General features: G+C 35.2%; 2 protein-coding genes across 5 annotated transcripts in view; one reads left to right on the top strand and one right to left on the bottom strand.

The window, feature by feature from the left end:
* The window catches only part of LOC105468143 (boule homolog, RNA binding protein), a 60375-nt gene extending 43627 nt beyond the window's left edge, over nt 1-16748 (top strand). For all 4 annotated transcript variants that reach the window (XM_011718182.2, XM_011718183.2, XM_011718184.2 and 1 more), the window contains 2 exons: nt 1721-1819; nt 16416-16748. In XM_011718182.2, the coding sequence (XP_011716484.1) occupies nt 1721-1819; nt 16416-16439 (123 nt within the window). In that variant the 3' untranslated portion in view covers nt 16440-16748. The remainder of the gene's footprint in view (nt 1-1720; nt 1820-16415) is intronic.
* Nucleotides 4397-23922, bottom strand: part of LOC105468144 (methionyl-tRNA synthetase 2, mitochondrial) — a 37625-nt gene continuing 18099 nt past the window's right edge. The window contains exon 2 of the mRNA XM_071073136.1: nt 4397-4570. The gene's annotated coding sequence lies outside the window, so the exon portion shown is untranslated. The remainder of the gene's footprint in view (nt 4571-23922) is intronic.

Genomic DNA, 23922 nt, shown 5'->3' with positions numbered 1-23922 from the left:
TCCCCAGTACTACCAGATTGCACCCACTCCACCACCTGCCCATGTCATTCTGAGAATATAGCTTTGCCTTCTGTTTTGCAGAGTAAGAAAGAACCAATTTGTGAAAACCAACTCAGGCTCCAACCCCTGAAACACAAACTTACCTGTATCCTAACTCATCCTTAGCTTCTTATATTTATTTAGTGACATTCAGTCTTGTCCAAGGTTATTTCTACCACTTGCAGTCTAGTTGTTATCACTTGCTATCAGTTCCCTCCTCCTGAGGGACCTCATTCCATCTACTGTTCTTTTTCTCTCTTGTATTTGAAGTCTTCTTCTCTCCATTGGTTTACAGCTTCACCACTTACTAACTGTGTTACTTTGAGGAATTACTTAACCCTTCATAGTCCTGCTTTCATAATTTCCTTATTTGTAAAATGAGGATATCAGGAAAAACTATTTTGCAGGATTGATGTAAAGACTAGAGATATGGTATACAAGGTTCTTTGTATACCAGCACCTTGTAAGAGGCAATATTATCCTGTGACACACACTCCCACCAATTCCCTAATTTTCTGCTACCTTTCAAAGCCAAGCTTCTAGAAAAAGTAGTTTACATTCAGAATTTCTGCTACTTCACTACCCATTCACTCCTCACCTGCTGAAGTCTACTTCATTACCTTTCTGCTGAGGCTGCATTGGGTAAAGGTCCTCAATGACTTTCTAACCGACACAAACTTTCCTTTCTTTTTAATCTTATTTGACGTCCCAGAGACATTGTACCTACTCTCTAAAACTCTTCCTACCCTTGGTTTCCATAATACTACTCTCTTCTGGCAATGCTTTTACCTCCTTTTGTTTTCCTTTTTAAGCAGATTTCATATTTGGTTCTCCATTCTTTCACCACATATACTCACTCTGATGTTATCATCCCTAGCCATATATCTAGCCCCAGTCTCACTCCTGAGTTTTAGACTGCACTATCCACTACAATAGCCACTAGCCACATGTGGCAATTGAGCACTTGAAATGTGGTAAGACAGAATTGAGATGTCCCCTAAGTGTAAAATACATACTGGGTTTTCAAGACACAGCATGAAGAAAGAATGTAAAACATCTTGCTAATGTTTAAATTGATTGTACTTTTATATGATAATATTTAATATGTATTAGTTTAAATAAAAGACATTATTAAAAATTAATTCAACCTTTTTTTTTTACTTTTCTAACATGACAATGGGAAAATTTTAAATAACATATGTAGCTCACATTATATTTCTATTTGACAGTGCTGGTCTAGAGCCACATCTATCAACAGTATACCTCTACTAGAATTCCTACAAATACCACAAATTTTGTATATCACAAACCTAACTCCTTCTCTCCAACCCCTCACACACAATTACATGAGTATTGAGCTTTCCTTGTGTTCTATATTCAGTGAATGGTACCACCATCTGCTGGACAAGCTATAACTGCATTTACATAATCTCTTCCCTTGCCTATTGTATCCCTATATGTGTCTATAGAACTTATGATCATTCTGACTACTATTTCCCTCATCAGATTATAAGCTAATTCATTATATTAACTCATCAGATTATAAAATTAAACATAAGGGAATGTGTTTTTAACTGTTTCTACATTGTATAGCTAGATGATTAGTATATTGTAAATGCTGAGTAAATATTTTGAATTAATAAATGAAAGGTGATATTTTTTCTCTCTTTTTTTGTAATAGCCTTATTCTGATCATGGAGTTCAAGCAACATATCACCAGGTTTATGCTCCAAGTGCCATCAGTATGCCTGCGCCTGTGATGCAGCCTGAACCAATTAAAGTAAGAAGTTTGTTTTGACTTTTTACTCTGTATTTCTTCCATTGTATTTCAAGTTTTCCAACTTTCTCTTCTAGAAAGGAACAACTTTGGATATTTACGTCATATTTGTGATCAGAAGTACAGAATTAGCAAATTCTTTCGTGTGAAGGAAACATAATTCTAAATTAACTATAATGGTCATTTTTTTATTTGTTGTGGTAACATATGCAACTTAAAATTTTTCTATTTCAACCATTGTTAAGTGTGCAATTCAGTGGCATTAATTACTTTCACAATGCTATGCAACTATCACCATTGTTTCCAAACCTTTTCCTCACCCCAGGTTGAAACTCTGCACCCATTAAGCAAAAACTCCTCCTTCGTGCTTCTTCCCAACCCCTAGTCCCTGGTAACCTGTAATCTATATTCTATCTATATGAATTTGCCTATTCTAGATATTTAATATACAGTACTCTGATTTTTATTATCTATGTTGATGACATGTGACATTTATGGGGAGATGAAAACAATTAATGATCTCCTCTTCCAGTTTGGGAATCATATTCATGCCTTCTTAGTCAGATTCAGGCCAAAGAATGATAATCTAGTTATACCCATGTATATCCTCAATATATTTTGACTATCTACTATGTAGCAGGGAATTCTTCCTATTCCCTCATGAACAAGTTTCTTAGTGAAACTCTTGCATCATCCCTTTAAGGAAATGAACTTTATCTGCAGTAAAGAGCAACTGTTGAGATGGTAATATGAATTCTGTATACAGTGTACTTTGGTGAGGAAGATAGGCATGGTCTTTGCATTAAAATAATGGATATTAGCTATTTCACACTCATATTTATGTTCTGGCCCATCCTATGTGTTGAACTCAATACCAAGACAGTCTACTTTAAGGAACCTCCCGATCTTCTCGTGTCCCTTCACCCCATTACCACTCACCGCCATTATCACTCACTGCATACCTTCATTGACTTTACCACTATACACCAAACATGAAATAAAACAATAATTTTGACATATTGTCAAAACCTACAGTGTTACTAAACATTACTTATAGAGGCTTCATTTTTAGTATTGTTAGAATATCTAAAACAAACTTCTTCTGTCATTAACATTTACTCCAAATATACTTCTGCAGAAATGGCTGATATTGCTGTGCCATATTATGTAAGTGATAGTTATTTTCAGTTACTGAGAGACAGCTGTATCACAAGTGATGGAAATTGTATAATTTATACAATTATACAAACTGAATATTTTGAATAGAGGACGGAGTGGTGGGTGGTATTTGGATAGGAGAAATTTCCAAAGGATGTTAATGTTAAACTTTCTTAAAATTTAATTCTTCTAGCTTAAGAGTATATATTTCTCTAAATTTTCTTAGATCTGTGATTAGGTAACATCAGAAATTGTACGGAGAAACTGGTATCTTACTCTTCAATATAGTCATATAAAGATTACCAATTCTGGCCAAGTGTGGTGGGGCATGCCTGTAATCCCAGCACTTTGGGAGGCCAAGGTAGGAGGATTGCTTGAAGCCAGGAGTTTGAGACCATAGTGAGACCCTGCCTCTACAAAATAAATATTTTAAAAACTAGCCGGGCATGGTGGTGCACCCCTATAGTGCTAACTACTCAGGAGGCTGAGGCAGGCTGATCACTTGAGCCCAAAGTTTCAAGGTTACAGTGAGCTATGATCACGCCATTGCATTCTAGTCTGGGCAACAGAGTGGGACCATGTAGATCTCTAAAATTAAAAAATAATAATAATTACCAATTCCTCTTTTGTTAGAGACAAAAAAAATAGACTTCCAAAGTCAAAACTGAAACACAAGACAATTATGTAGAATTTTGTGTTTCTCATTTTTACTTTTTAAGGTTAAATGTTCTATGCATTTTATACTCAATATTTTTCTTTAGGTGATTTAGTGACCCTCAATACAAAATGATGCCCCACTCAGAGACAGAAACTCCAAAACCACTTCTGTAGTTTTCTAGAACTGTATAATGCTGTGGAAGTGCTTTAATATGCATGTATTACTATGTGGCAAATTATCTATTTTTATTTATACTGCATTTGTATTATAACATGGAAATCTTAATATACAAATGTTGTTCTACATTACAAAACAATCTTTTTCTAGAACATATTACTAATATTAAAATATTAGTGAATGACATTTGAAACATTAGCCTTTTTTTACTTCCAATGCAAATTTTCTCTAGTACCAAAAATCTTGGTGACTTTTAAAATAGAAAGGTGGAAATATTCTTTGGAAGAGTTGTTGTTTTTATAAGTGTAAAACTCATTTTTAAAACTCTAATGATTACAACTTTATGAATGTTAATCAAGGATATCCCAAAGTAGGAATTTCAGATGTCAAAACTATCTTGAAGCAACAAATCTATTCCATAAAATAGAAACCTTATGCAGAGTTCGAAGCACAAGTCTAACTGCTATGAAGTACTGTTTACCAGAAATTACTCATTGACTGTAAGCCACAGCTTACATACTCTGTCAAATCAAATACAAAAACTAGTAAATACAAAACAGACCAATATAGAGGTAACTAGATAAATATGATACTAATTAGGGCCATCATTCCCTAATTCAGCAGTAACATCTCACACAGAAACAAGTTTTAGGCCACGTGTGGTAACTCACACCTGAACCCCAGCACTTTGGGAGGCCAAGGCGGGAGGATCACTTGAGCCAGGAGTTTGAGGCCAGCCTGGCAATATGGCGAGACCCCATCTGTAATTTTGAAAAAGAAAAAAAAGAGAATTAAGTTTTAAAGTCAAAAAAAGCAAAACCACATAACGTCAAAATTATCCCACTGAATTAGACTAGGAAGGAACAAAAGGGAAATCTGTATTTCTGGGTATATGAACTATTATATTTCTAAGATAAATATCAAATCCCAAGGTATGAAGGGTATGAGTGGAGAATTCTAAAGTGTTTCGGTTTTCTTACAGTGTTTTTACATTTTTGCATTAATATAAGTATCTAATAAAATTGTTCTTATATGGATTAAATTCAGTGTCTATTTTATTTAACTCCCATGTCTACTAACAATCGATGAAAACATACAGCTATTAAGGATCATATTTAACCACTTGCCCAGGCTATAAGGAATTTCTTCTAGTTAAAGGACTGATTGGACTTAAATGAAAAACACAAGTAGTGGTCTACAAAGTGTGATTCAGAAATAAATTGGAGAGGGATCTGAACTACTACCACTATCTGCTTCTAGTTCAGAGGCCCGGAGCATGCACTTACCTAAAAATTAGCAACTATCTCTACTTCACAAAAAGATTCCACTACCAGTATCTTTTTCCCAACCATTTCCTCATTTGAGTATCATTAATACTTCTTGTAAATCAATTTAGAGACTAAAATTGTGTTGTATTCTGAAAAACCTAGGAAGGACAAGTATAAAGCAATGTAATCTAGACAGCAGAGGCAGGAAAAGCTGGTGCTTTGTAGCTCTGAATATATAAGGAGGGTATAAATTTTCATGTATGCTATACATAGTCAAACAATAGACAGCCTCAGATTCTCTAGAATAAGTTTTTTACTCATAAAGAATGAAGCAGGAGGAGCAATAAATGCTCATCCACTTAGACATTAGAAATTGTGTAGGTTCTGTGTCCACCAAGCCTCTTTTTTGATGTAAATCTAAAAGAGGGGACATAGCACAGTAAGGAGAATCAAGTGTTTGTGACACCAGTTCTAATTGTCATGGGTAGATCCCCATTCAAGGATGAGTAAACAGAAAAGTATATATTTATATTATATGGATTCTGTGAAAAAAAAATTGAATATGGCACTACATTGAAGGCAAGGATGAATAGTATAAATATGTATATATGTATAAGAACATATGTATGAGAGGAAATTAAATATAATTTTTAAGATATATCCCATATTCTCAGTAATAGATCTTTTAAAAACAATTGCAAACTGAAAAATAGGAAAAATGAAATGCTTGCTGGCTAGTGTAAGAAAATACTGTCCAAAAACTATTGCCATGATGGAAAGAATCATATTTGCCTTTGTCATAATGGGCCAGTAGTCACATAAGAAAATGAAATCCTTGATAGAGAAGGATATTTTTAATTCTTCCAGAATGTAAAAGACAATAACATGAAAGATGAAATGATGAGATAAAATGCTAGAATAGAGAGAGCAGAGAGACAGGTCCAACCAAAAAATAGTAATTCTCAAGAAAAGAATACAGAATAAATGGAACGAAAAGAATGTGCAGAAATTTTAACAGCAAAACAAAAACAAAAACACTGTGACTTGAATTTACAAATCAAAAAAGAATTCATCATGCCTCAAGCAAAATTAATGAGAGGCAACCCATGCATAGATATCCTGGCAGTTATCTTTCCCCCATCATCCCATCTCATCAAATGTCCTTGGCCTTTTTAACCTGTTTTTTAACATTTTACTTTAAAATAATTTTACACTTACAGAAAGGTTGTAAAAATAATACATAGAGTTCATGTATCTCTTCACTCAACTTCTAATTTTAACAGCTTACATAATCGAAACAATTAGCAAAACCAAGAAATTAGCATTCATAAAGTACTATTAAGTAAACTACAGACCTATTAAGTAAAGTATAAACTTCACCATTTTCTTCACTTATGTTCTTTTTCTGTTCTAGGATCTAATCTAAGATCCTACATTAATTTGTCATGTCTCCTTATTCTCTACCAATCTGTGGCATTTACATAGTCTTTTATTGTCTTTCATGACCTTGATTCTTTTTTTAAAAACTGATTATTTTGTAGAACACTCTTCACTTTGAGTTTGGCCTATGTTTTCTCTTAATTAGATAAAGGTTATGAATTTGGGACAATAATATCACAGAGGTGATATGCCCTTATCAGTGTGTCATATCAGGGGATATGAGATGCCAATATGTCTAATTACTGGCAGTGTTAACTTTGATCACTTTAAGCTTAAAAAGTAACTTGCCCACAGTAGCATAGTTGAGTAAGGGGCAGATCCAGGATTCTAATCCAAGCATGCTTTCTACCATGGAGAAAAAGTTAGCTGGTCTCTTAAATCCTCGCAGTGAAGATCCCTGACAAACCATGCGCAAAGAACTTCCCATTAGGATTTTAGTGCGTCCCTCTTAACTATGAACATGCAGCCCGTTAGAAGAAAACCTCTAGAGTGAGAGAACAAAATAAACAGAAAAAAAGAAATTCATAAGAAACATACAATGCAGGGAGCAGAAGAAAATGTCAAAGAAACTACAATTAATATCCTCTCCGGAATAGGCAAAAACTAATGAGAAGTGGTACATGCATAGACAGCCTGATACTTTTTCTCTCAAACATCTGTCCTTTTAATTTGTTTAGCCTTGCATTTTGAAATAATTTCAGATTTACTGAGAAGTTATAGAAATTATAGTTTCTGTATATCCTTCACCTACTTCATCCTTTGGCTAGAGGGCACTGGCACAGGAAATGAACATCAGTACAGTCTTCTAAACTATACACCTTATTCTAAAATGTCACTAGTTTTTTCACTAATGTGATAACTGAAATAAATTATGTATGAGTTAAATATTAAAGGCAAAAGTTTTCAGAAAGTAGCATCAAAAAAGACTGAGGTGAATAATAATAGAGAAAAGATAAAATTAGATTAATCCAAGAAGTCCAATATTTTTTAAATTGGAGAAAGAGGAATAGAGAAAATCATTTGGAGGAAATTATCAATAAATTAATACAAGAAACTTAAGGACAAGAGCCTCTAAATTGAAAGTCTCTAAACTGAAACTCCTAGAAACTTAAGGACAAGAGTCTCTAAATTGAAAGGGCCTACCAACTACTTGCCACGATTACTGCAAAAGACTCATACTAAGGCCAGTTATTTCAGAATGGCAGGAATAATAGAAAAAAATTCAGAATGGTAGGAATAATAGAAAAATTCCAAAAGCTTCTAAAGAGAGAAAATAGATCACATTTCCCCTTGATCTTATCCATTTTTTAAAATAAATTTTACAATAACTTTTACCTCAAATGTATCATATAACCTGGAAATAATTACGTCTCAATGGTTCACTTCGTGAGAATGTTTAGTGTATTTTTTGCAGTAATTTTCTGCTTTCTTTTTCATCATGCAGACTTTAAATAGAATTCTATCAATTTCAGTTAGTTTCTTTGTGTACAACTAAATCAGATAAAATACATTGAGATAAAATTCCATTCCATACATTTTCTTTGCCATTCTTTCTTAAGAACTTTAGACCTTAGGTATATCATTCAAGAACCAGTGTTATTAAAGAGCGTTGTATTTTTTGTTTATATTTAAACTTCAAAATAATAACAAATTTAAAAGTATTTGTACATTGCAGAACACTTTATCTTTGCAGAATAAATTCTTTCTGCAATGAGATATTCCTAACCCAAACTGTAGTAGCTCTTCATTGCAATGTGAAAGTAGCTGCCTATTTCTTCTTGTAAACCTTTAAGGAAGAGTTCTTCATGTCATCCTGGAAACTTAAACCAAGGTTTATTTAAAGGCCTCCTCATTCAACTTTAAAGTTTGGTCAAATAATTTTTACTTAAAAAATATTTATAGGATATCTCTTCTGTTCCATACTGTCAATTTTGTCTTATTCACATAATGCTTATATGAGCTAGACATTACTTCACTTCCCTTTATTTTCACTTCCTATATTGACTTTTGGTAAGTTTTTTTTCTCATTTTTGAATGCTGCTCCTTAAGTAAGTTTCTTAAAAATAAGGAACAGAAATAAAAAATCAGATCAGTGTGTTTATCCTTCTAATCTGAAAAAAAAAAATGTATCTGTTTAATTGGAGGATGATATTACAACTATAGCTAAAATAGGCTAGGCACAGTGGCCCATGCCTGTAATCTCGGCACTGTGGGACGCCAAGGTGGGCAGATCACTTGAGGCCAGGAGTTCGAGACCAGCCTGACCAATGCAGTGAAACCCTGCATCTACTAAAAATACAAAAAAAAATTAGCTGGGCATGCTGGTGCATGCCTGTAATACCAGCAACCCGGGAGGCTGAGGCATGAGAATCACTTGAACCCAGGAGGCAGAGGTTTCAGTGAACCAATATCATGCCACTGCACTCCATCCTGGGTGACAGAGCAAAACTGTCTCAAAAAAAAAAAAAAAAAACAGCTAAAATAAAACTTTACTTAAGGATTTAAGTTATTATTGCCATTTCTGTTACATATTGCTACATACTGTCAAATATGGCCGAATCTTCATGTATTATGGGCCATTAGTTAACTATAAATCACATAAATAAGTTGCCCTTCACATAGAAATAACATATGGGTTCTACCATATGACAAGCCTTAAGTAAGAGCTCATCCTCAGTAGTTCATCAAACGTCCATTGAGCACGACAATTGAAGAATAATTTTGCAGTGCTATAAATACAATTAATAAGACCTTACCCTCAAGATAACTTTCAGCTTTCTTCATGACCTGAGCCCATAATTTTCTTGTAACTTTAACTGTTACTTTAGAATTGTCATTGGCTATTTCCTTTAAATATGGCAAAATTCAGTTGTACTTTTTATTGAAACTGGCAGGACCTAAGTTAAATTATCTTGTTTTGGAAACAAGTAAAAGGAATAAATGAGGGAAATATCAATAGATCTTCTCTAGGATATCAGGTTAAGTTATAAGTACCATAATGTGCATTTCTAAAAATTCTTATGTGAACATTTGTGACTCAAAGGTATCACTTTTCTATTTTGAGATGAATAAATACTATTAGTCAGCAACAAGGCAAGGATGTCCCCTCACCATTTTTTTTTCAACTAACAGTAAAACACAGAATAAATACAGATTTAACTTAACCATGGTAGCAAGTGCACAAATACTTATCTTCCTAAATATCTTAACATATGTCTAGTTAATCTTGTTCTTTTAGTCTCAAAAGCACTAGTGTTTTATAGCTTCTTTCTCTCAAGGTTTCTATTAAACTTGTTATTTCTGATTTGTATTTTCATTTAATTAAAGTGAATCCAATATATTTAAGTCTGGTAATAAATTATTCCCACATTATAAAGTTGTCTTAGTTCAGGCTGCTATAACAGCTATATCATAGACTGGGTAGCTTATGCAACAAACATTTATTTCTCAAAGTTTTGGAGACAAAAAGGTTGGAAAGTCCAACACTGAGGTGCTGGGAGGTCTATTATCTGTTAAGGACTGACTTTCTGGTTTGCTGATGTCTGTCTTCTCATTTCTGCAAGGTGAAAAGCAGAGAGAGCAGAAGCAAGCTCTTTCCTGTCTCGTCTTACAAGGGCAGTAATCCCATTCATGATAGCTCACCCTCATGACCTAATTACCTCCCAAAGATCCCGCCTCCAAATGCCATCACGCTGGGGACTGGGCTTTAACATATGAATGTGGCTGGGACACAAACATTCAGTCCATAGCAAGAATATGTTCACCCTATGCTCTTAAAGCACCTTATTAAGGTTTCCTTTCATAGTATATCAGAAGTTCTCAGCCTCAAAATTTCTTTCCAGCCTAGAAAGGTTAAACCAGGGGTCACAAAAGGGCCCAATAGTAAATGTTTTCAGTTTTACAGGCTTAAATACATAGTTGCTATCAAAACTACCCAGCTCTGCCATTGTAGCATGAAAGTAGCCATAGACATAACAGAAACAATGAGTAAGGCTGTGTTCCAGTAAAACTTAATCTATAAAACAGGTGATGAGCCAGATTTGACCTGCTGTCCATAGTTTTATGACCCTTGAGTTAATCCATTAACAGGTTAATGTATCCTCTTAAAGTATAATATGAAATATAGCATAAATTCATTTGTTATAATTTCATTTTTAATTATATCTTTTAAATCTACTTTTTAGTTTAACATGGATTATCTGACCCTGAGCCTCTGGGCTGTTTTGATATTTACATTTGCCATAAGCCCTTCCTAGCCAAAATACTTAAGTAGGGGGAAAGTGTAAGTAAAAGGTAATTTGAGATATTCATTCATTCCTGTGTAAGGATGAGGATTGATTGATACAGTATTCTGAGTAAATCCTACACTTCTTTTATAGGGAAAAATCTTACTGTTTTATTTTCATATCCAATTATGGTTTTCCATTCTTAGTTTGAGCACTTACTTTCCTTGCATTCTGAGTCTATCATTCCTTCTAACTGAACATTCTTTTCTCCTTTTACCTAATGTTTTTTCTTTTCCCTTAGAACCTAGACTACATGGATAGGCAGTGTACTTTTCATGACATAAAATTCAACTTATGACACCTTAATCTCTTACAAAATAGTTTTTTAAACATTCTTTAGATAACATCTTCCTCTACTTTCAGGACATATGATGAGAGCAGGTAGCAGGATTTTGTATTCTACACATCATTAATATTTTTAATTTATCTGTCTTAGAAAGGTGTGGGGAGGAATATAGGGGTATCTTTTTTATTCCATATGAAATTATTACATATGAAATTATTTCTTCAATATTGCAATCTATTCAAACTACTCATCTTAAGATAATTACCAAGATATATTTGACAGCTTCTTATTAGCCAAATCCCAAGGGTCTTGTGCTAGTCCATGCCCTCTTAAATTTTATTTAATTCAATACTGTCACCTAGCCTGTCCTCAACTTTTATTATTCCTAAGATGTGACTCTCTTTGCCTTCAGTTTGATCTTTCAATGTCTCTTTAAGAAATATATTTCTTCATCTCTTATCAACTACCTTAATTATAGCACAATTCTCTTTGTCCTCTAAACTGTCTTCCTAAGGGAGTTTTCTAAGTCCATTGTTGTAAAAGAAGTCAAAAACAGTCTTGTATGATCAGAACCCTTCTACCAGACTGTCTAATGTCAATTTGGCACTGCGTCTTCTATGTCTTCTTCATCATTGTCTGGTACTAGTTCAGAAGCAGTCATCTCCATCAAGTTGTCTTTTGTAAATTCCTCTGGTGTAGTGTCTATTAGCTCTTTAATTTTTCTTAAATCTGTATCTTGAAACCATTCAATCCTCCACCATTTTTGCCATATCCATAATCTCTTTCATGATTTCCTTGATTGACTTTGTTGTAAATCCTGTGAAGTTAGGTACAACATCTAGACACAGTTTTCTCCAGTAGGAATTTATTATTTCAGGCTTGATGGTTTTCACAGCTTTTTCTATAACAATGGCATCTTCAATGCTGTAATTCCTCAGACTTGCATGATGTTCTCTCTTTTGGGGTTCTCTTGCATAGCATTAACAATTCTCTCCATAGAATATCATGTGTAATGCACCTTAGAGGTCCTTATGACCCTCTGTGGTTGAATTAGAGGCATTGTGCTTAGGGACAAGTAGATCACTTTGATGCCTTCAGTGCAAAAGTCTGGCATCTGGTGTTTATGTTTTCCCTTCAAGGCTCAGTTATTAGCAGCTTTATGGATAAGGGCAGTACTGATCATAAACCTGACTGCATTTGCACAAAACACTAGAGTTAGCCTCTCCCTTCCTGCCTTAAATCCTAGTGCTTGCTTCTCTTCCTTAAAATAAGTCTTTTGTGGGTTTGTTTTTTTTTTGTTTTTGTTTTTGTTTTTGTTTTTTGACTATGGCACTTCTGCCTGCATTAAAAACCTGTTTAGGCAGATATCCTTTTTCTTCAGTGATTTTCTTAATGGCATCTTGGAACTCATCTGCTGCCTTTTGGAAGCTGTTTCTCCTGTTATCTTGACATTTTTTAAGCCAAACCTCTTTCTAAAATTATCAAACCACCTTTTAGAGGCATTACATTATCCAGCTTTAGATCCTTCACCTTCCTTTTGCTTTAAGTTATCATATAATGACTTTGCTTTTTCTCGAATCATATTAGAGTCTATAGGTATGCCTTTCTTACCATAGCAATCCCACATCCACATAAAATCTGCATTTTTCAATACAAGATCAAAAGGTATTATTTTGCAAAAAGTGCAAGGTGTTTGTGCCTACTGGCATACTTGCAGCAATGCCTTCATGAATTTCCTTTTTTTTTTTTTTTTTTTTTTTTGCCGTGGTCCTTAACACTGGATTCATTTGTCTTGAAATGGTGGGCACCCTCAGCTGCAGATCTCAATCTGCAGTATATATCAAGCAATTCAACTTTTTCTTGTATTGTCATGACTTTGCTTCTTGGGAGCACTTCCTGCATCGCTAGTGGCATTTCATAAGGGTTCTATGGTGTTATTCAAGGTTTACAGTATTGCACTAAACACGAGAAATATGCGAAAAGTGAGAGAGATTAAATTTTACTTTGACATGCTATTTACTGGAGAGGTGAACTGCTCACACAGAGATGATTGTCATCACACGGTATTTTGGGCAGACACAACACTTGAGCTCACCATTTGAGCTTACTGCAACAGAACAGGAAATGGCTGTGAAATTTTTACAGTAGTACAGTATGTACTACAGTAAATTTTATGAAGTTATGATATAGTGCTGCATCTTTACATTTGTTTACATTTCTCTCAACCGCAAATGGCACCATGTCTGTGTCTGTGTGTAGAAGTTTTGATAAATTTCAACTTTTTATTAAATATTTGTGTATATTTTATGGTAGTAAATGATAGAATGACCCTACATATATTTTATGCACTCATGACATGCCTAACTTTAAAAGTGCCTTATTAACTTTTTCAATATTTCTGGGCAGTAAAGCTCATCTGTGAGTTTTTTCAAATTGTTGCAAATCTCCAAAGAATTTTCTGATATATTTACTGAAAAAACTTCACATGTAAGTGACCAGGCGCAGTGGCTCATGCCTGTAATTCCAGCACTTTGGGAGGCCAAGGCAGGGGAATCACTTGAGGCCAGGAGTTCAAGACCATCCTGGCCAACATGGCAAAACCCTGTCTCTACTAAAAATACAAAAATTAGCTAGGAATGGTTGTACATGACTGTAATCCCAACTACTCAGGTGGCTGAGGCATGAGAATCGCTTGAGCCCAGGAGGCAGAGGTTGCAGTGAGCTGAGATCATGCCACTGCACTCCAGCCTGGGCAAAAGAGTGAGATACTGTCTCAGACAAAAAAAAAAAACAAAACCTTCACACATATTTATTAAGTGCACCCATGCAGTTCAAACCCATGTTGTTCAAGGATCAGCTGTATTAATTTCTCTCTCCACTGCCAAAACCCTTTTCAAAGCTCTATTACTGCCTAATGAGAATACTATATATTTATTTTCTTTTTTTTTTTTTTTGAGACAGAGTCTCACACTGTCGCCTAGGCTGGAGTGCAGTGGAGCGATCTTGACTCACTGCAAGCTCTGCCTCCCAGGTTCGAGTGATTCTCCTGCCTTAGCCTCCTGAGTAGTTGGGACTGCAGGCGCATGCCACCATGCCCAGCTAATTTTTGTATTTTTAGTAGAGACAGGGTTTCACCATATTGGCCGGGCTAGTCTCGAACTCCTAACCTCAGGTGATCCACCCACCTCGGCCTCCCAAATTGCTGGGATTACAGTCATGAGCCACGGCGCCCAGCCCGGGATTACTATATATTTCTTCAAGACTTCTACATCTTCACTTTCCATCTTTTAGTCATGCATAAAATCTGAATTTAGTTTTTTATCTGACATTAATTTTTCCCCTGTTACCACTCTTATCAACTTTTAGTGACACTCTTACCATTAAATATTACATTCTCTGGCCGGGAGCAGTGGCTCATGCCTGTAATCCCAGCACTTTGGGAGGCCTAGGTGGGTGGATCACCTGAGGTCAGGAGTTTGATACTAACCTGAGCAACACAGTGAAACCCCATCTCTACTAAAAATTCAAAAATTAGCCAGGCATGGTGGCATGCACCTGTAGTCCCAGCTACTCACAAGGCTGAGACAGGAGAATTGCTTGAGCCCAGGAGGCGGAGGTTGCAGTGAGCTGAGATCATGCCACTGCACTCCAGCCTGGGTGACAGAGTGAGACATGTTCTCTCATTTTCCCATATTTATCAACCTAAATTATTCATATATGAATATACTGAAGTTAGCACTGCTCCTTGTTCTCTCTAGCACATTGAGGCTTTGACCAAGTAATTTCACATACATAAAATGGTTTGACTTCATGTATCTCTATTTTCTCCTGAGAGGACCAGTATATACCAGGTTACAGCCAATAACCTCTAAGTAGTTAACTAGGTATGAATGGCTGTGTATTATCATAGTAGATCTAGTCATTCAACAAATGCTTACTGAGCACCTACCTTGTGCTTGCCATTATTCTAGACACTGGGAATACAGTTACGAACATTGGTAAATGGTACTGGATGGTATTAAACAGGCCAGGGAAATCTAGGCCAGTCTGTAGAGTTTGGTTTTAGCAAACCCAACAAATTTGAGCCACTAGAGCCATGCTGTCTCCAATATGGTACCCACTAGCCACATGAGGCTATTGAATTTCAATTTTAAATTAATTTAAATTAAATTAAAAATTCAGTTCCTGAGTTGCAACTAACCACATTTCAAGTGCTAAACAGCCACATGGAACTAGTGGCCACCATACTTAATAGTGTAATCGTAAAACATTCCCATCAATGTGGGCCATTCTATTGGACAGCGCTGCTCTAGAGATAGTGGAACAAATATGGAAATTTTTGAGCCTATTCAAAATTTAAAATATGTCTTAGGACAGCATGATTCCCTAAATTAGAAGCTGGCCTAGGCCCAAATTGCCAAAAAGGTAGTAGTAACTAGGTTGATTCTTTGACCCAAACTAGTATTAACAACAACAACAAAAAAATCCCAGGATGACACAGGTATATGGAATTCTTCTGAATTACACAGCATAAGTACCTGTATGCCTGTCCTACTTATGCCCACTTAAAGGATACTTTTGGGTTTTGGACAACTTTCTTTTTTTTTTTTTTTTTTTTGAGACGGAGTCTTGCTCTGTCACCCAGGCTGGAGTGCAGTGGCACAATCTCGGCTCACTGCAAGCTCTGCCTCCCGGGTTCATGCCATTCTCCTGCCTCAGCCTCCTGAGTAGCTGGGACTACAGGTGCCCGCCACCACGCCCGGCTAATTTTTTTTGTATTTTTAGTAGAAACGGGTTTTCACTGCATTAGCCAGGATGGTCTTGATCTCCTGACCTCGTGATCCACCCGCCTTGGCCTCCCAAAGTGCTGGGATTACAGGCGTGAGCCACTGCGCCCTGCCAGGGTTTTGAGCAGCTTTCTAAATAACCTCCTGCAAAAAACACTATTCCCCTTTTAAAAACAAGTTTTTAAGACACACCTAATAGAAGGAAATGTTGTAACTCGTAATCTGTGCTGACCCATCCCTCATTTTATTTACTAAACATATATACTGTAACACTAGACTAGAGATTGTCAAATACAGATTCTAAGCTCTCACAGAGCAGGGACAAGCTTTTCCTGAGTTCTGGAGCCCTCCTAATTGCTAGCCTCTCACTTTGTAACATTCTAATTTAATTTGTACCAAGGTTCTGCAAATATTTAGTGAATGTTGATTGATGGTCTGCACTCATCTGTTCTAACGTGTGTGTGTGTGTGTGTGTGTGTGTGTGTGTGTGTGTGTTTCCATTCAGTCTTCCTGATCTATATTTTCTCTTTACTTAACAGACAGTGTGGAGCATTCATTATTAAGACAATTGGGCAGCTCTAGTCCAGCTCAACTGATTTCTTGTCCAATGATCCTTGTGTGGCCGAGATCCAGCTTCAACGAACCAGCTAGAAGCTGCGCGTTGTGAAACTTAGTGTTAGTTAATACCTCACCATACTCAGTTATTCCACTATAAACTGTCTAAATTTGATGAAATTTGCTTTTTCAGCTCTTCTACAAAATTATTTAGGTAGATGTGGCATGTTGGTTTTTTATGTGCTAATCTAACTGTAATGACCTTTTCTACAACATGTTTTATCCATTCCATAAATAATAACCACATTGGGAATAGTGAGGTGTCTTTTATTTTCTCTGCTTTGTGTTATTTTTTCTTAACAAACTATTAGATGTTATGTTTCATATTATTTGATATTTATTTTCATATTTAGGATAAGAATCATTTTTAATTATAATACTTTTAATACTTTCATATATTTTACAACAGTATACTATTTAATCTTAATGACTTAATTCTATTTTTGCTTTGCTGTTTTGTCATTTAATATGCTTTTGTCTAATTTTTCATTCATTTGTTACTGTTACTCCTTATTTAATTTTGCGTCTGCCATGGTTTTCAGAATCTGAATAGTATTTATACTTCTTTTTTTTATAACATTTTCCAAATATTAGAAATACCATCAACATGATCAATATTCTTGCCTTTTCATGTAATTTGACCATATTAAATTTTTTCTTCAATGTTTGAGACAACATTGAAATATTCCTATAACATAACTTATTTGGTATCAAATTTTATAAAATATGGATCCACCTTTGGAATTTTGATAAAAGAAGGGTTCATCTCTGACATGATCCCATAACATTGACTGAAATTCCACCAAATTAATGTTCTTTGAATGCTTTAATCCTTAAACCTTTTCTTCTTATATGCAACCAATATATTCAATTATATATGTGATTAATTTTTAAAAGGACAATTGTTTTCATAAAATGCAAAACTATTTTTTACACCAAAGGAAAATTTTAGATCCTGATTCTAAATAAAATTTTATAGTAAAAATTGGAAAATAGATGGGAGGGGGAGTCATTCATTGTTCAAAAGGTACAGAACAAATCATAGGGGTTTTTAATCTCTAAAATTTCTACAGTAGTACAGGAAATATTCCTCTTTACATTCATTTGCAGTTCTTTCACTGACCTCCTAATTTTAGGTGGAGGGGGCAGGGGAGCCATAAAAGTTGATATTCCCCTAATAAATCTATCTCTTTCCTCTCCTGTTTCAACCCCAAATGTATTTCATGCTCAGCAGCAGAAGAAGAAATAATAGCATATAGATCACAAAGGTTTTTCCGGTGAGTCAAATAGGGTGTTTTCTTTTGAAACCGTAATGAATATGTTTGCCATCAAATGGTTTCATGAGAACAGTAGAACCTTATGAATGTATACTAGCATACAAGGATCTCAAGTACATTAATTATTCTCAGTTTTAGGAATGTAAATAGATTAAGTCCCACAATGAAATTTCAAAAGTTTTTGTTCTGTAAGTAAAAAATTACTAACCACTGATGTTCGAGATTTTCTTTTAATAGCACTATCCTTGAGAACCAAAAAGTTTATGCTTTGATTTTCAAATGTTAAACAAGATGCTAAACAAATCCTGGACTGTTAATAAAAATTAATGATGTACTATTGGATAAGGAATTTTGATAATAATTGATACCCAAGTTTGTTTCTTCCACAGCTATATAGATTATATGCATACACATTTATACATTTATATACATATATAAACACATATATAATTTATACATATGCACTTTCTTAGAATTTAGCTTTGATAAGCTAATAAAAATTTTGAAGTTTGACAATTGAATAAATGGAGGATATCATTCAGCCTTCTTCATGGCCTAGCTTAATAGCCCAAACATGTTACTTTTTTTTTTTAAGAGACAGTCTTGCTCTGGGGCCCAGGCTGGAATGCAGTTATGTGATCATGGCTCACTGTGACCTCAAACTCCTGGGCTCAAGCCATCCTTTCACCTCAGCCTCCCTAGTAGCTAGGATTACAGGTATGTACCACCACACCCAGGTAATGTTTTATTTTTTGTAGAGACAGGGTCTTACTAGGTTCCCCAAGCTGGTCTCGAACTCCTGGGTTCAAGTGATCCTCCTACTTTGGCCATCCAAAGTGCTGAGATTACAGGTGTGAGCCATTGTACCCGGCCCCACACATGTTACTTCTAAAAACAGATAGATTGAGAGAACAAAAATTCTCCTTACGTATATTAAGTAAAGCCCATTTTATTTCTTTCTGTTTTGTAGTATATCTATAATAGATAATTTTGAAAATTAAGGTTTTACTTAGGACCCATTTCGAAAGGCCAATCTGAAGAAATTATCTGAAATTCACTGGATGTTAAAATAAAATGGATAATACAGATATTAGTACATGTACCAAAATCACACGGTAATAACTTCGCAGCCTGTTTTCCAAAAGTCTCTAATACAATCAGAGATAGGAGATGGTACCATGTCAAAAGACAAAGAATCTTGGGAAATTAGGCTTTAACTTCTTTTGTCAGCTGATTTCAGAAGGATGGCTTGGAAAGAGGTATGATTTAGTTTATAACAGATTGCTTTATAAATTTCTACTGACAAGAACAGTACAATTATTTTCAAACACATTTATACATGATAACCCCCATATGTAAGAGTGTGTTTCCTGGATTTATGCTACACTTAACTATAAAATAATGATTTGAGGTCACACACAAAAATTCTTTGTATCTTTCCCAGAAATTGCACTTCAATAGAATTAAAATACAGAATCAAAGGACTTTAGGAGGGCATCCGATACAACTTCAATATCATGCTTCAACATGCTCTTTGTTACTGTAATAAATCGTTGGCCTCTAGACCTATAGTTTGACTCCAATTTATCCTGAAATCACTATAGACTTAAAAGTGGCAAAGAGGAAAATTATACCCAAAGAATTAACATAAATAATATTCATAATTGGTGCTGTTTCTTTCAACTCTATTCAGTGTTTTTATCCCTGTGCATAAGTCGTTAAAAATATGGCATCAGCTTTGTCCTTCCATGTTGAATACCACTCTCTGATTAGCAACTACAGTGGCTGCTGTTTGTTGGACTTACTCTTCCCTTTGAAATACAGGAGTGTGAGAAGCGGCCTCTCTATACTTAGATACCAAGGCCCCTCACTTCCTCCCCTGCTAAGAGTCTTCTCACTTCAGGAGATAAGCAACAGTTGGTGGTGGTTCATCAGAGAAAATTTGGGGGACCTAGATCCTCACACTTCTTGGGATGTACCAATAAGATTCTGGTATACCCTTAGGCCTGAAAAGAGAATGTCTAAGAAGAAAGTTCTTTAATTAGACTCCTACTTTTTTCTTCTCCATTGCTTCCTTCATGAGATGGTGAAGATAAAACACATCTCTAAGAGTTTTTGTTTCCTGGGAAAAAATATCATTTTAAAAGATGGTAGTTTTGTGTTGTTATTTTGTTCTATAATGAGTCAGGTTTCTTTCCAGAGGTATAAAGCCTTCAGAGTAACTGCCCCTAACGTCTTAATATTTATTTTCTCCCTTTACTAACCACTAACAAGTTCTGTGGCATTCTCTCTATACCTTTGTCTTTGATAGGTTTTATTCCTTTAAAAAGTATCATATAATCTATGCGTTATCTCAGTAAAGTATTTTCTTCATCAAATGGGACTTGTGGTATTTAATAGTGGCTTTACTTTCACTCATGAAGCATTTGAGATAAAAAGCATTTCTAAGTTCATCCTTCAATATCTCATAGTATTTGAATTTCAGATGCCCGTTGGGGTAAAATTGCTCATGTCATCATTCATTCTGTTTTTCTAATTAATCTAATGGAATATAATCATCTGAAACTTGAGGCTTTGTGATAATCTATAGTGAAGTCCTTTTATAGAAATATCTTGGTGACTGGAGCTTTTATATAACTATATTATATATATTATATATATCCACAAATATGTGTATGCATACATGTATACATATAAAGAAGTATAACAGAGAAAACATATGTTAATTAGAACAGACAATATTATTGTAACATTACTTATTAACAAGTAGTATGGCACCTATTTTAGGTGTCTGGACTGGGAATCTGAGGCTAGAGACAGGTTCTAATTTTTTAACAGGTGAGTTTTTGCAGCTTTATCTAACAGCTATCATTCCATCCCTTTGTAGAGGATATCAAAAAAGCAACTGATAGCCGAGGCCGGGCGCGGTGGCTCACGCCTGTAATCCCAGCACTTTGGGAGGCCGAGGCGGGCGGATCACAAGGTCAGGAGATCGAGACCACGGTGAAACCCCGTCTCTACTGAAAATACAAAAAATTAGCCGGGCGCGGTCGTGGGCGCCTGTAGTCCCAGCTACTCGGGAGGCTGAGGCAGGAGAATGGCGTGAACCCGGGAGGCGGAGCTTGCAGTGAGCCGAGATCGCGCCACTGCACTCCAGCCTGGGCGACAGAGCGAGACTCCGTCTCAAAAAAAAAAAAAAAAAGCAACTGATAAATCCCATCTAATTAATGGATCAAAATTCTGTGGACTTATTTCTAGTTTTGGGGGGAACTGACCAACATCTGATTTTTGAGAATATAAAAGTCTGAATTCCTTGTTAAGATTTAGTTCTTGGTCAGGTGCAGTGGCTCACCTCTGTAATCCCAGCACTTTGGGAGGCTGAGGTGGGCGGATCATGAGGTCAGGAGATTGAGACCATCCCGGCCAACATGGTGAAACCCTGTCTCTACTAAAATACAAAAAATTAGCCAAGTGTGGTGGTATGCGCCTGTAGTCCCAGCTACTCGGGAGGCTGAGGCAGGAGAATAGCTTGAAACCAGGAGGCAGAGATTGCAGTGAGCCGAGATCACGCCACTGCACTCCAGCCTGGTGACAGAGCAAGATTCCGTCTCAAAAAAAAAAAAAAAAAAAAAAAAAAAAGATTTAGTTCTTCTTGCATCAAATGTTTAACTGACAGTTTCCTACAGAACTGGAGTATATATATTTGTTTGTATTGGCAGTCTAAAGTATTATTTATTTTTTCCCCTACTCCCTAGTGAATAAATGACTTTGTTATCTTAGTAACCATATTAAAAACAACAAGGGAGAATTCAGAACATCTTTTCACATCACCTTCAGTGTGCACAGGCTCCTTTGTTAGCCCCACTGCGCCATGTGAATATTATGGTTATGCCATGATATGGGAAAATTTTAGAAAGCAGAAGAAAAGATAATGTGTTTGTTTTTTTATGGGACTTTTTGAAATTAAACACTTTTTTTAAAGATTCAAACTTTGAATTGGGCTGTAAACCTAACACTGTACAACTCATTCAGTACAACTCATTAATTCACTTGCTTCTTGAAAATTACTTTCTAAATCACTGTCACCTTTGCTTAAATTTTATATATCCATTACAGAGAATTCAGCTTTCCTTATTTTCTTCTAAATGATGAATTATTTGGAGAAACATCCAGAATTCATCCTAAATGTCATTTCTTCATATAAATCATCCAGTTGGCCTTTCCTTATTAAACATCCTTCAAACCAAACATCTTCATACATGCTAGCTAAAGGTAAGTGACAGTACAGTTTTTACTGACATGATTTAATCTCAGGTCATGCAGTTTCAAAAGAAATCTCATCTTTATTTAAATAAAGTACAGTTAGTTCTATTAAAGTAAGACAGACTTACAATTACAGTCTGCCTGAATAAGGTCATGTGTAGTAACATAACTACATCTCTTCTCAGAACTGATTACATCCTTAGACACATGTCAAGTTCCAATGTAATTATTAGTTTAACCTTCTCTGAAACAACATTATATGGACTCAGAATTAGGAGTCCTTGTTCTCCAACACATATTTCCTCTGGAATCTCACCCCCACCTGCATTGATGAGCAGCAGACTTGATTTTTATTATCTATATAGAAATCAAGGTGATTCACCTATAGACAAGGTCCTCTGATGTTTCATCAGTCATATCAAAATCTGCTTTATCTTCTGCTCCTTGTAATAGTCAGACAGTTCTTGACTTTGCTGATCTCTGCTCAGAGGCCTTATATGGGGTAATCATCTACTTATCATCCAAATATGAATACTTAAGAGGCAAACGGGGCACCAAAAAGAATTAAAATTACATATGTTTTGAAATATGTGTTTATTGGCCAACAGAGAAGTTTGCCATGTTAATAAGCCTATAAAATCATCCTATTCAAAAACTGTTTTTCAAAACTAAAATTCTAGTAATACAGTAAGTGTAAGCCTAGACTGTCTCAGGGAAATTAGAATATAACTAATATTCCTATTAATATATTACACAATAAATGTAACATTAAATCAGGATCAAAAAGTGTGGCCTAAAAAGGGATTAAGCTGTAGAGGCTAGGCCTGGACTGCTTTATTACTTTAACCCTTGAAGCCTTATGGTTTCCACTTTAGCCAGTGACTTATACAGCTATATAAACAGATTGACTTATGTTTAGATATAAGCCTATTTTGCTATGTTATAAATATGAAATCATAGAATTATATAATTTAAGGACTCAAATAAATCCCAGAGATCCTATTATCCCTTACTTTATATATGAAGAAACAGAGTCTATAACTATGGAATAGTCTTAAGATACTAGTCTTGAAATTTTGGTAACTTAACCTGTGTTCACTCTTCTACAGAAAAGCTTTGCTTAAATCATTGAAGATTGTTCAAAGTCTACGATAATATTCGAAGTGAAAATGGTATTAACTTTGTTGATGATGTGCTATAAAGTCCTGCTTAAAATATCACATTTTTTCACACTATATTATTTCAAAACAAGAGTAATACCTTATATAGCACCTTACAATTTACAAGCACTTCACATGCATTATCTCATTTTATCCACTCAATATTCTTTTAGATAATCAGGCACTTTTTTAGGAAAGAAGTGAAGCTCAGAAAGGTTAAGAGAATTTCCCAAGGTGACATTACTATTAAGTGTTAGAACTCAGAACTTTCTTTTACTAATAAATGGTCACCTTCAAGGAAGCAAGTGATTTCTGGGGAGTGGCAGCGGGAGGAGGGTAGGAGGAGTGAGAGGGAAGTTCCTTAACACAATGCTTTTCAAAAATAATTTTTGTCCCATGTAAGAATTATGGACCATCTTTCCTTGAATCACCAAAATTAAATCTAATTCGAATAAAAGTGTACTCTAATCCCTTTAGCATCTGTGAATCTGAATCAGAAAATATTTCATTTCTAAAGAAAAGAAATAAATTGTGATAAACATAAAACTGTTTAATCATGCTTTTATCAAGTAACCTAAATATGAACCAGTTTTCTAACCAAAATAGTGGAAATAAATTACCCCAGAATTTAATTTTCTTTAGAAGCGTGCAAGTCAGCATTCTGGGAAATATAAGAATGAACACAGCGTGAGAAGAAAGAACTTCTAAGGTATCCCAGAAAAACTTTAATC

The sequence above is a fragment of the Macaca nemestrina genome, chromosome 11, assembly GCF_043159975.1.
Source record: "Macaca nemestrina isolate mMacNem1 chromosome 11, mMacNem.hap1, whole genome shotgun sequence".
In the NCBI taxonomy this organism is placed as follows: Eukaryota; Metazoa; Chordata; class Mammalia; order Primates; family Cercopithecidae; genus Macaca; species Macaca nemestrina.
The sequence above is the reverse complement of the archived record's forward strand: the minus strand, read 5'-3'. Positions and strand labels throughout refer to the sequence as shown.